The sequence below is a fragment of the Dunckerocampus dactyliophorus genome, chromosome 8 (genome assembly GCF_027744805.1).
Source record: "Dunckerocampus dactyliophorus isolate RoL2022-P2 chromosome 8, RoL_Ddac_1.1, whole genome shotgun sequence".
Classification (NCBI taxonomy): domain Eukaryota; kingdom Metazoa; phylum Chordata; class Actinopteri; order Syngnathiformes; family Syngnathidae; genus Dunckerocampus; species Dunckerocampus dactyliophorus.
The window spans coordinates 20,492,719-20,505,776 of record NC_072826.1 but is presented as its reverse complement, the minus strand read 5'-3'; the positions used below and the strand labels follow the sequence as shown (position 1 = coordinate 20,505,776).

Here is a 13,058-nt window from a genome sequence, read left to right as displayed (position 1 = left end):
GGGATCATCAAGATGTTTTCTGGCAAAATTGAGACGAGCCTTACTGTTCTTTTTCTTCAGCAGTAGTTTCCGTCTTGGAACTCTGGCAGGCCGTTTTTGCCCAGTGTCTTTCTTAAGGTGGAGTCATGAACTCTGACCTTAACTGAGGCAAGTGAGGCCTGCAGTTATTTGGATGTTGTTGTGGGGTCTTTTGTGACCTCTTGGATGAGTCGTCGCTGCTCTCTTGGGCTAGTTTTGGTTGGCCGGCCACTCCTGGGTAGGATCACCTTTTCATTACCCCAAGAGACTAACGACGACTCATCCAATATAACATCCAACATAAAGTACAAATAATATACAAATAAGTATTACTTTAAATGTGTGCTTTATTATTAATTTGGTTTCATAAAAATATATATCAATATATACAGGTATTTTAATATAATATGATACAAAAATAATAACTACATATATAATATATAATAATTTGGTTGACTTTATATTTTTTAACTTGGGCAAAAAATACAAATACAAATATACTTTAAATTTTGGCATAAATTACTCAAAATATATTATATTATCAAAATAATAATTACTTCAAAACTGTGTTTAATTGGATTCATGTGCACTGTAATTGTTTTTTTTGTTTTTTTGTTTTTTTAACTTTTGCTGGGGCTCTTGCCAGGTCATCACTGCAAATGAGAAGCTGTTCTCAATTGAGCTATTATCTATCTATCTATTTGGTTGGCATTATCTATGTTAAATTTGGGCACAAAAAAAATCCAAATATATCTTTTTATATACTAATATAATATAAAAAAAACTAATTGCTTAAAATGTATTATCTATTGGTTGACTCCATACATTTTTAATTTGGCCAAAAAGAAATCCAAATATTGTAGTGCAGCGGTATGAAAGGGAAAAAAGCAAATAATAAAAGATGTTTTTCAAATAGTCACCCTGAAAGGTAGTCAACCTTGAAATTTCACACAGTGGAGTACCTCGGCGAAGTCAACTAGTTAATTAGTGCTGTACACAATAAAGCGTTAAAGATTCAATCCCATAAAAGAGTGCACTGCTTACATCTGGTGGTGAGAGGCTAGCATTGCACTTCCAAATAACTAAAATAACTAAAATAATTAAAAGCTATCAAATTTGCTAAATAATCAATTAACTAAAAGCTAAAAAAGCAAACGACTGTCTATGATTGTATTTTTGTGTATTTATTCAGTTTGTGGTCATTTGTGAAAATTGTGCAACGTCCCCTTTAAGAAATCGGACCGGTAGCTGGGCGCCCAATAGCGGCGCGTAAACTGAAACGTTGTTGTTGTTACTATGCTAGCCTACCAAGCAGTTTACGACTAGCTTCAACCGAGCGCTGACGTTAGCCAGCCGGCGTCTTCAATAGAACCGTGTCACTCTTAACAAACACGTTCAGGTGTCCTCTTCCTTCAAGCTGTCCTCGGTGGGCCTCCAGCGGCAGGAAAGATGACTTCTGTTCTGGTAAGAAACGCTTAAAGCTGTTAGCTAGCTAGCGAGCTGCTAGTCTGGTGGAAGTTTGGAAGTTATGTCTGTCAACAGACGCGCGCAAATAAGGTTTAAATTATTTGTAGCTAAAATGTTTATTTTTGGAGTCATATTTACAATTGTAAGACGCTACCTTATTGCGGGTTTGCGTCACAATCCAGGAGGATTAGTGAGTGCACCGACATACTACATGCAGATGGTTATGTGTGTGACGTAGACTTCGATTGAAGGTTTTTCTATGAGTTTTGCGTATGTTACACATTAATTCCATATGGAAAAAGGACACATGCAAATTTATTTATATAACAGTTAATGTACATGACATTAAAAAGTATATAAAATAATCTAACTTTGGGTAAATGTAGAACAATAGGAACTTGACTAGCGTTTTGCAGCAAGTCCTTAAAAACAGCAGAATTCTATCATTTACATGATCTTTAACTAGTTTTTGCACTGTAGTAGATCCTTAAAAGCAGCAGAGTTGTTGTGTAATATAGAGGCACTTTCATTTGCGTTTTTGCAGCAGGTTCCTAAAAACAGCAGGAAACTGTCATATGGGAGTTATGACTACTGTTTTTGCAATAGCTCTTTAAAAACAGCAGAACTCTCCTGTCATATATGCAGTGGCTTTTTCAGTCACATTTCTGCACAAGATTCCTAAAAATAGCAGAATGCTGTCATATAGAAGGTCATTGACGAGCGTTTTTGCAGTTGATCCTTAGAAACAGCACGACATGCCTGTGATTTAGAGGATCTTTGACTAGTGTTTTTGCTCTACGTCCTTAAAAAAAAGCAAAGTGATTTTTATCGGATACAAGATCTTGAACTAGCACTACTGTCATTTGTAGGATCTTTGACTGTTATTTTTCAGCAGGTTCCTAAAATCAGCTGAATGCTATCTATATAGAGGATATTTAACTCACGCTTATGTGGTTGGTCCTTAATAACAGCAGTGCGCTCCAGTCTAATAGAGGACCTTTGACTAGTACAGTATATTTGCAGAATATATTAAAAACAGCAGAATGCTGTTATATAGAGGATCTTTGACAAGTCAGGGGTCGGCAACCTTTAACATCAACAGAGCCATTTTGTCTCCTCGTCCAGTAAAGAAAAATAGTCTGTAGCCGCAAAACATTGCACAGCGTATAAACTTTTAAAAGTTTTAATCTTTCTAAAATCAACAGAATTCACCAAACAGAAGTGCAGAGTGCATGTGTAGCTGCTTTCACATATTTAAAAACGGAACTATGTAGGCCTTTTTGAGTTGTTCCAGTATTTGTGTCAAATCTAAAACATGACATTGCCAACTTTAACATAAAAAAGATGACTTTTAAAATCTTTTTTTGTGTCCCACTAACTGAACACGCTGGCCTCTCCCCCTTCCCTTGCTCATCCAATCAGCAATCAGAACGCAGTGTAGCTGCGTTCACGGACTTGCGGCGAGTCATATATTTGAAACTCTTTTCAGAAATGCACATTACCTCGGTGTTAAAAAAAAATGTAATCACAGCGCTCGGCGTGAGAGCCGCAACATGGAAGCTGAAGAGCTGCGGAATGCCGACCCCTGTCCTAAGTCCTTAAGCGCAAAGCGATTTTCATTGTTTATTAAGATCTTTGACTAATATTTTTGCAGGAGGTTCCTAAAAATGGCTGAATGCTGTCAAATAAAGGATGTTTGACTAACATTCCTTTTATTTTTGCAGCAGGTTCCTAAAAACAGTCGAATGCTGTCTATGTAGATCAGGGGTCGTGAACCTTTTTGGCTAAGGGAGCCGTAAAAGCCACATATTGTAAAATGTATTTCTGTGAGAGCCATATATTTGTTTTGAATATCACTAAATGTGTGCATTTTTAAGTAAGACCAACAATTTTAGAATATATGTCTCTGAATTTATTTTTTTTAATAACATTGTTATACTGAAGCCAACTATTACTTACCATTAATGCAACATCTGGTGCTGCATGGTTTAGCGCCATACTCCGCATCTTTCTTTCTTTTCTCCATCTTCTTTGTCAAAAGGGTTTGCTCTGCAGACTTGGCTAGCTGAGGATTTGATTAAAAAAGGAAAGATTATATCTTGACCTCTCAATGACCCGGTTAGGCTACCTACCGCATTATCCAATAATAAAGTTTTAATGTCTGACCTGAAAAATATAGGAAGGACAGCTGGCATTGGCTCTAGCCACCTGCATTGCGGTACAATATTGATGGATTAAAATGCATACGAAAGTTATATATTTTCAACGTTATTTTTAATAATGTGATTTCTATAATGTTTAACTTTAAATGTCAGCAAAAAAAAAAAATACATTTTGTGTTGAGAAATGTCAGACCCAGATGCAGTCATCAAAAGAGCCACATCTGACTCCCGAGCCATAGGTTTCCTACCGCTGATGTTGAGGATTTCAACTAGTGTTTTTGTGGTTGGTCCCTAAAAACAGCAGTGTGCTCTTGTCATGTATCTTTGCAGTTTCGCAAGAGGTTTCCAAAAACTGCTGTCATATAGAGGATATTTGACTAGCGTTTTTGCACATTTTGCACAGTTCTTAAAAACAAATCACATGCAGTTTTATTTATACCACAATTAATATACACGCCAATAAAAAGTATATAAGCATGTAAATTTGGTCAAAAGCGTCCAAGTAGAACATGACAACACGTAAACATCAATTCTCGACGCCATATTTGTCGAAGTGTCTCATGATGATGCCGAGCTCCAGCTCCACGGTCCCCATCGCCTCGGTGTACAGCCTGTAACGATCCGCTCCGCTGTAAATAAGATCCGGGCTCTTGAGCTGCGGTCCACCGCCGACAAACACTTGCGATAGCTGCTCCTGCCAGGAGCCGATTGGCCTCCAAGTCCCGCAGGTTATCCGATGGTGTCCGGGGCTACAGGGGACGTGGCAGTAGCCGTAACCATACAGCTGGCACCGGCCGAAAGAGTCCTGGTGCCACACCTGGAGGTGAAGCTTAGGCCAGCCTTGGAGTCCCTTGGTGGCGTAATGCAAGTCAATGGGGTGGCACCAGTACGCCATGTCTCCTGTTTGTGGATTATCCACCTGGGTCTGTCCGTGCTTCAAGCCGGACAGAAGTCGCCATGCTCCTCCGGTGTGGACACCCCATTTGCAAAACAGGCTAGAGTTAGGGAAGCCTGTAGCTCCAACTAGCTGGCCTATAATGTGCAGCTCTGCCATGACACTTTGTCGTAGTCTTTGTATCACCTTAGCATTAGAGGTATGTTATGCTAGCGTCACAGCGGATGTCTCCTTGGCAACGCCGCTTGGTAAACGGAAATGTGTTGCCCAGCGGTTTGCTTGTAAGGGAATTTAAAAAAATCTCCTCTTGTACTTACATGGAAGAGCGGTGAATTTTCTTGTTTAAAGAATCCTTGATATTGTTAACAAAGCAAGTCAACGAAGCCTTTGGATTGGAGAATGTTGCGATGGCTGTACAAAGCAGGGACTCTGCCTAAGAGACCACAATCGGAGCAAAACAAATTGGTCGTGGCTACTTCTTCGACGCCGAGAAACATATCCAAGCTAAGAAACAGCGCCTCAACACGGGTACAGGCTATAATAAAACACTCACAAGCGAAGCGCGCAACAGTAGGAGCCAGATAAAAAAAACTGTCTTCACAAAGCTAACAATATTTTTTTTAAATAAAAACTGGAATTTGCAGTGACGTTAGTGTACATTGCATCCTGCGAACAGGAGTTTGTAATATTTTGGTTACCTGATTTAATTAATATCACGCAATGTGTGTTGCTTGCACGTCAGCCTCATAGTCTGGAGATCTGGATTTGAGTCTGTGGGAACCACTGATCTGTACTAAAAGAATTTGGATAGACCAATGGTCAATGACTTGTATGGCCACGCGGCCGCCATATTACCACTCACAAGAAACACTTCTCGGACAATGACTTATGTCAGAACTTGTGAGTTGTTAAGTCTGTTGTTAATTTGTTACCCAATCACTAAATGCAAGGTTAGTCTTCAGACTAACCTCGCACAACAGGTGTGCTTGAGCTTAGTTATAAGGACTCGGGTATGATAATTTTAAAAAATTCTGTCGATATCATACCTTACCTGAGTCATAACGGCTTTACATAGGGGGTCGTAGGAAATATGTAAACAAACAACCGCGACTAGACTACTAAATAATTTGCGGTTGCTTGCAAATATAAAAAAATTCGTTTTTTTTTTTACCCGAATTTAAGATTAACCCCCATATGGAGACAATGCTTATACAGTATATTATTACATATTATATTACATATTATTCCTGTGGTTTTTGTTAAAATATATTTCTATATCAGAAAAGAGGTTATTTCTATTTTGTAACACAAACAAAAAAAATCAGAAAAAAAATCAGCAAAATATTAAATGATTTTAAAACTTGTCCAAAGTCACTCTCTTTGATGATTCATATTTTGTATAGACGAGAGCGCAGTGAATTGTATGAAAGTAAGAAAAAAAAAGTAAAGGATCATGACCATGGATTTTAGTGGAAAACAGGGATGGGCTATGCAGTTAAAATTAAAATCTCTTTCTAGAGGAGTAAAACTATGCATTGCTATAGGGGAGTGCTGAGCCAGGGTGCAGAGTAGAATTTTGTCCCAAAGCCAATGAGAATTGGAAGGGGAAAAAGTACATTTAATATAGCCAAAGATAGAGAATAACGTATCAAATCGTTTTTAAGGGACGAAGGTTGCGTTACTTGAAGGAATGGGAGAATCTCCCCGTTTTTTAATTTAAAATATAGATGTTCTGTGAGCCTCTTCATCTGCTTTGTACACTATGTACGCTGTGCCAATGTAGTCTGCTACGTACGAGATGTGAGTGGTAAGATGGCCTCTCTGTGGCTTCAGCGGCTTGCACGGGTGCGTGCAACGTATGGTCTATCCAGATTCTTTTAGTACAGATCAGTGGTGGGAACGTGCAAGTTCTCCCTCTGCGTGTATAAAGGTTTTCCGGCTACTCTCAAAATATGCATATTAGGTTAATTGGAGACTCTGAATTGTCCACAGGTGTGAAAGTGAGTGTGAATATCTTTGTTCTCTGTGATTGATTGGCGACCAGTCCAGGGTGTACACCACCTCTCGCCAAAAGTCAGCTGAGATAGGCTCCAGCTCAATTGGGACCCTAATGAGTACTAGTGGTATAGCATATGGATGGATGAATGATGCAGTGCAGTTCTACATCAATTGATCATGTCAGCTTTAAATATCCATTGGACATTATGAGAATAGAAAGTTGTGAGCTCCAGGCTGCAATCAATATATCTTGATGCCTAAACTAAATTTGTTTCACATTTTCTGTAGTTAAAATGTAGGTTCCTTTTAGTGTCCTCATTTTTTCCACAGATCAGTTGTCTAATGAGAGTAAAACTTTGAGGATATATGTATTGTGTGAATGCGAGCATGTCTTCGGGAGCATTTTGAGCACAAAACACAGGAGGTGCCACAAATGTCAAACCTAATTTTATTCCTACGACTATATGTTCCTTGTATGTCTGTTCACACAGCCTGATCCAACACTTGAGCGAAACTTCAAGGGCCACAAGGACACTGTGACTGGCGTGGACTTCAGCAGCAACATGAAGCAGATTGGTAAGCACTCTCATTTTTATGAATCAGTGTTTTGATATGTCCTCTATTCACCTATGCTCCTCCTTACTTTAGCCACAAGCTCCACAGACTGCTGTGTGATGATCTGGAACATGAAACTTCAGAGGCGTGCGTATCGTTTTAACGGCCATAAAGATGCCGTCACATCGGTCCAGTTTTCTCCCTCGGGTCACCTAGTAGCTTCCTGCTCCAGAGACAAGACTGTACGCCTTTGGGTGCCCAACATGTATGTATTGTAATCATTATTTATGTATTTATTTGTGATCTTACAGTGCTACAAAGTCATAAACACAACAAGAAACATGCACTCATGATCTCATAGATACGCACTCACAAATGGCGCTCTTTTGAATGTGTATGTACAGGAAGGCTGAGTCAAGCGTATTCAAGGCTCACACTGCCACCGTGCGAAGCGTCAACTTTTCCAGTGATGGTCAGTCTCTGGTGACGGCGTCCGACGACAAGTCCATCAAAGTGTGGGCGGTCCACAGGCAAAAGTTCCTCTTCTCCCTCAACCAGCACATCAACTGGGTCCGCTGTGCCAGGCATGAGACATGCACATCAATTATTCTGAAAGCGAAATAAATACATAAATGGCATTGACCTCTCCATTACAGGTTTTCTCCAGACAATCGCCTGATCATCTCCTCAAGTGACGATAAAACGATTAGGGTGTGGGACAAGAACAGCAGGGAATGCATTCATTCATTTTACGAACATGCAGGGTGAGCACCTTTTACCAGAAATTCACCAAAGCCTTGCACAGGAAAAGCACAGCTTCATTAAATTAGTTTTTTTCTGCATCACTCCAGATATGCAAGTCATGTGGATTTCCATCCCAGTGGAACATGCGTAGCTGCAGCTAGCACTGACAACTCAGTCAAGTTGTGGGACATTAGATCCCTGAAGATGCTCCAACATTACCAAGGTAATGACACCTCCGGACAATCATAGTCAAGATCACATGATTACATTTGTACACTTCCTGTGTTTGAATGCACACTAGGGGTGCTCCGATAGATCGGCCACCAATCAGTATCATCCGATTTCCGTGTAAAAGCACTGTATCGGCATATTCCGCTACTTACTGTTAAATGCCGATCAGCTCAGCTCCCATTGCTGCAGCCAGCTTATAGCGACCATCTCCCGCCCACTTTCCTTTCACAAAGCCAAAACAAGCATGTCTGCCGTGTGGGACTTCCTGTTGTTGTGAGAGTGATATAAGTTTTGCAACCTGCAAAACACGCCTTAAAAAGCTTTAGTTTGGTGCGCCATTTGCGGGGCGGACACTTGGCAGGATGTGGTGAGTTTTCGCGGCTCGTGATGTGATCTTCGGTCGGGCGGCGCCTAATTAGCCAATACGCGGCCGTGATGGCCCAAACAGTGGTTGGATTTGTCGGACTGGATGGCCGAACGTCAGCGGTGGAGGAAACCGGGTTTGCCGACTCTCTGGGGTCCTGCTGGATGCTCTTGCATTCAAAGTCTCCTTGAAGAAGGCGCCTGATCCTCTTAAGTTTCACCAGTGATTTCAAAAAAGTATATATGTTTTTGTCTAAATTTTACGTTCCCCTTTCATATCATATAGCTCAGAGGTCACCAACGTGGTGCCCACGGACACCATAAGTAAAAAAACAGAACATTGAGTGTTGTCTGATTCTGACTGTAGCGCAAATCCATTAATTTACAGGGCTGTGAATGTGCAGAGATCCACCCTGTATAGAATGTGTATGCCTTTATATGCCTTGTGATAATGTTCAGTGTCAGGGAGTTGTTAATATAACTTTATTTATTATTGTGGTTTTATTTTCAGTGATGTAGGACTACTGCATCATACTGGGGGATGTTTCAGTGTTTTCAAACTCTTGTACTGGATTGTCATTACAGTACACTGTGGAGGTGTCTTGTTTAACAGTAGCTGGACATGTATTATATTCGTACAGCCAGCAGAGAGCTCCCTTGTTTCACTGAATGTCTGCTGTGCTCCCAAGAATCCACTCCCTTCATGCCTAATGAGTCAAACGTGATTACCACAACTTGCCACAAGCTACAGTGGAGTAAATGACATCATCGCCATCTTATGTGAATGTACACCTGGTGTTGAGCCATCATCAGAATGTAAAGCTGACTTTAATGCTAATATGCTGCAAAAATGAACACTTATTGCATTTATTTATACATTTTACAATGTTTCTGTCAGTTTTTTCTCCGGAATTTATTTTTCATTTATCTTTTAATATCTTATTTTAAATGATCGTCTAACCCAGGGCTATGTAAAAATTGAAGGACGGCAAGATTGAAGGATTCCTACTCCAATGTACTTTAATGTACCTTGTTATAAGAATGTTCGAAACAAATAAAGCCGTTAACGTTATCAAATGTAAAGTTAAGTTTTACAGCACTGTATATGCTACTTTTTGTGTCCCAATATTGAAACAGTTGATCATAATGATTGATAATATAATAACATACTACTGTGTGTTCTCCAGTCCACAGTGGTGTGGTGAACAGCTTGTCTTTCCATCCATCTGGTAATTTCCTCCTTACTGCGTCCAACGATTCCACAACAAAGATCCTGGACCTCGTTGAGGGAAAACTGTTGTTCACACTGCACGGACATCAGGTACAAACACACATACCGAATAGGTATGTCTGAAATTCTTCAAAGCTTGGCCAAATGTTTGCCATATAAAAAAAAAAAAGAGTTTGATTCCAAATTTGGCCAGTGTATGAATGATTTTTGGCTTGGGTGTAAAAGATGACACATACTGTAACACTAGTTTTCCAACAAGTTTATGTACATTTTGACTAGAGCTATTGTCCTCCACTCATTGTGTACCAGCTTTTTGATGACCTTCTGCATTTTTGGATTTCTGAAGACAGTATTATGTGTGTGTTCATTTATTTCTTTTTGTGTGTATGTGTACACAGTTTATTTTAGTACTTGCCAGGCAAGCAGCCCACTCATAATGACTCATCTCAGAAACAGAACTGTGTTTCGTCCTCTTTTCATGCGGATCCTGTCCACCTCCTCCTCCTTCTTCTTCTTCCTCCTTCTCTTTGTTTCTGATTCTTCCTCTGCTGCCTGTTCTCTTCAAAGTCTGATGCTCTCACGTGGATTTGGCCTGGATTTGGTTTGGGGCTCAACAACCAGTGGAAACCCATTTTAACACATTTTGGTGTGCCACCTCACTTGTGATCTGTCCTCTGTTCTTTTGTTCTCTCTCCTCACACCTCTAAAGTTCTAATATCATGCACATTTGTCTCATTGTTCTTTTTGGCCCGGCAGTGACTTCAGTCTGTTGGAGCTGGGAGCTCCATGTAGATGCCAAAATCCCAAAAAAGCAGTAGAGTGAAAGAAACTTTTTCCTTCTTTTGCATAAAAAATATAAATGTCAAAGTTGAAGGAAGTGATACATGTAGCAATGACTGCAGCCAAAACACCTGTCATGCTCTTTCCAGAGTCTTGGCCACTGTCACCTTTTATTTATACCTACCAGTGTTTTAAATCTACAACGTATTTATGAGCTGTCTTTGTTTTTGGCAAACTTGAAAAATGACAAGTCTGGTCTTTTGGATTGTCGATTATTACAACTTATAGTTGAGCAGTGTGCCAAGTACATCGAAGGAAGTGTACTCTGCGGGGATCCTGCCTACTAAAATTGTAGCTCGGCCATGTCTGCTACAGTAAATAGCGAGAGTCTAGTTTACACTTGCATGCATTTTGTCACCGCAGTGGTACGCAATTTTACGTACCAATGACTAAATTGGTTCTAAACCGGTGTGAAGAATGTGTAACCTGTGCGGGGCTGCACACTAGTGTGCAAAGAAAATTTAAAATTTGTGGCACGCATAATTTCCGTGAACTGGTCCAAGCGTGTCTCATTCAGATGAATGGGTTATCTTTTCCGCTACCTATTGGAGCAAGCCAGGGGGAATTCTCAAGTAATTTCTGTAGTCTCTTGGCTCTTCCTTGTGAATCTATGTAATAACTAATCATACTGCCCAAATAATGCCATGACTGCTTCACGGATGCGGGAAGTGGTGGTGACTGTGCATATCCATGGGGGAGCACTGTGTGTCCTGCGTACTATGCCGTACACGAGATGTAAACAGTGCTTGACTTAGGTGTAAATAAGACGTTTTGTGCCAATGCGCCCCATTTTTGGTCACGAGTTGTGTGCCAAGTGCGTAAACAGTGCGTAAACTATGGTCTTCAGCCTTTTCAGGCATACCATCTTGCATTGCCACGACGAACTGCAGGACAAACTGGAGGCAAAATGCTTGCAAGTGTAAACACTCCGTCAGCGATCTTTTGCCACAAAGCGGCACTCCATCTTTTGGTTGTCGTAGTGGTAAGGAGCAAAGTGCTGAGCTAGCATTAATACCAGTCAAGAGTTCATTGTAAAAAAAAAAAAACAAAAAGAAAAACAGTACATGCATGAGTTTCACACCAACAGCTGAGTAGTGCAACTGACATTTTAAAGTGCATGCAGAGGTGGAAAACTGCTAGATGTAGACCACTCATGACACTTCAAATACAGCTACTGCCCTTGTGTGGAGTTATGGGAAAAAAAAAACACCAGGTGGTTGCTTATAGCCACAGCTGTTAATACTAGTGTTAGTACCCAGCGCTAATTAGAGACCCCGTGACTCTAGGAGACTGGTTAATTAGGTACAGTTGAGTATTGTATTTGACCTTTTCTTTTACTTTTTATACCTGATGCAACATGTGTGACATTTCAACATAAGCAGGCACTCCAGGGGGTACTTGAGATTAAAAAATAAGTAAGTAAATAAATATTTAGGAGATAACTGACGCAATGTGGGGGGGGGAAGCAAAACAAATATGTTTAGAACTACTGTTTAAATTAACTTTCTTGTGTCGCAAACAAAACTGAGCTGTTTGTTAGTGCTTTGATGCTACATTCACACTGCAGGTCCATTCCTATTTTTTTTTTTTTTTTGCTAATATGACCTGTGTCTGATTTAAAATAAAATAAAATAAAATAAAATAAATAAATAAATAAATAAATAAAATAAAATTGTCTGTCAACAATTTTTTTCAAATGCGACTCAGACTTTATTCATATGTAGATATAAATTCGATACGTATCCGAATGCTACTGCAGTCTGAATGTTTGGGTCTCATATAGATGACCTATACATTATCGAAAGGCAGCAAACATCACAATTCGGTGCCAAAATAGACAGGTGCGTCAGTGGTAAAAAGATGTTTTGGAAACTGATCACTCACGTCAATGTCCCACCACTCACCCACATGCTCCTCGGAACAGACGTGGCAGCGAGTGCGCCAAAAACACCCATTGTCAAAATTCTTTGTCTTCTACGTGAAATAATTTGGTTGAGAAAATGTTGACTCCGGTTGCACAAACTCCTTGAAATTGCCACAACTGCGACAGGACTACAACAAACCGCCATGTTTACTTTCGCAAACACACAGCGCGGCGTGTGACGTTGTTTTGTGAGCATGCGCATCACTTCCCAGACGCATTGCCTTTACATCACACACAAATACAAGTCGCATTAGTGTTTCGTAATGTGAACGACTGCATAATGGGCATCATACCCTGCAGTGTGAACGTAGCCTTAGATGGGGGAGAGGAAGAAGCAGGTTGAGAAGTTCGATACGTGCTTTCATATCAGAGTCTCAAAGTTTCTTTACTAGGTTTGTTGCTAGTTGCTGTTTAGAGGGGTCTGATTGCTCGCGAAGTATAGTGGCAGTTGCTAAAGTGACACACTGATCCTTCCTGCTACATATTCTTATGTGTTATAATGTGTTTATGAGCGAGGGCGGACAGGTCACGCCAAATCTTTATGGCATCTGTTCCCGCAATTAGCAAATTAGCTACACATTCTGTCCCATAGGGTTTTTCCAGGCGGCCTCAGCTTGAAACAGGTCATTG

General features: G+C 40.2%; 2 protein-coding genes across 2 annotated transcripts in view; one reads left to right on the top strand and one right to left on the bottom strand.

Annotated features, from left to right (window-relative positions):
• The first annotated feature begins 1,313 nt into the window (after window positions 1-1,313).
• Window positions 1,314-13,058, top strand: part of poc1a (POC1 centriolar protein A) — a 37,675-nt gene continuing 25,930 nt past the window's right edge. The window contains exons 1-7 of the mRNA XM_054785583.1: window positions 1,314-1,482; window positions 7,032-7,116; window positions 7,189-7,360; window positions 7,500-7,679; window positions 7,752-7,859; window positions 7,947-8,062; window positions 9,621-9,754. Of these exons, the coding sequence (XP_054641558.1) occupies window positions 1,468-1,482; window positions 7,032-7,116; window positions 7,189-7,360; window positions 7,500-7,679; window positions 7,752-7,859; window positions 7,947-8,062; window positions 9,621-9,754 (810 nt within the window). The 5' untranslated portion in view covers window positions 1,314-1,467. The remainder of the gene's footprint in view (window positions 1,483-7,031; window positions 7,117-7,188; window positions 7,361-7,499; window positions 7,680-7,751; window positions 7,860-7,946; window positions 8,063-9,620; window positions 9,755-13,058) is intronic.
• Window positions 3,517-4,826, bottom strand: LOC129186875 (B9 domain-containing protein 2). Its single transcript, XM_054785584.1, has one exon. It carries the CDS (start codon window positions 4,699-4,701, stop codon window positions 4,174-4,176), a length of 528 nt encoding a protein of 175 aa, XP_054641559.1. The 5' UTR covers window positions 4,702-4,826; the 3' UTR covers window positions 3,517-4,173.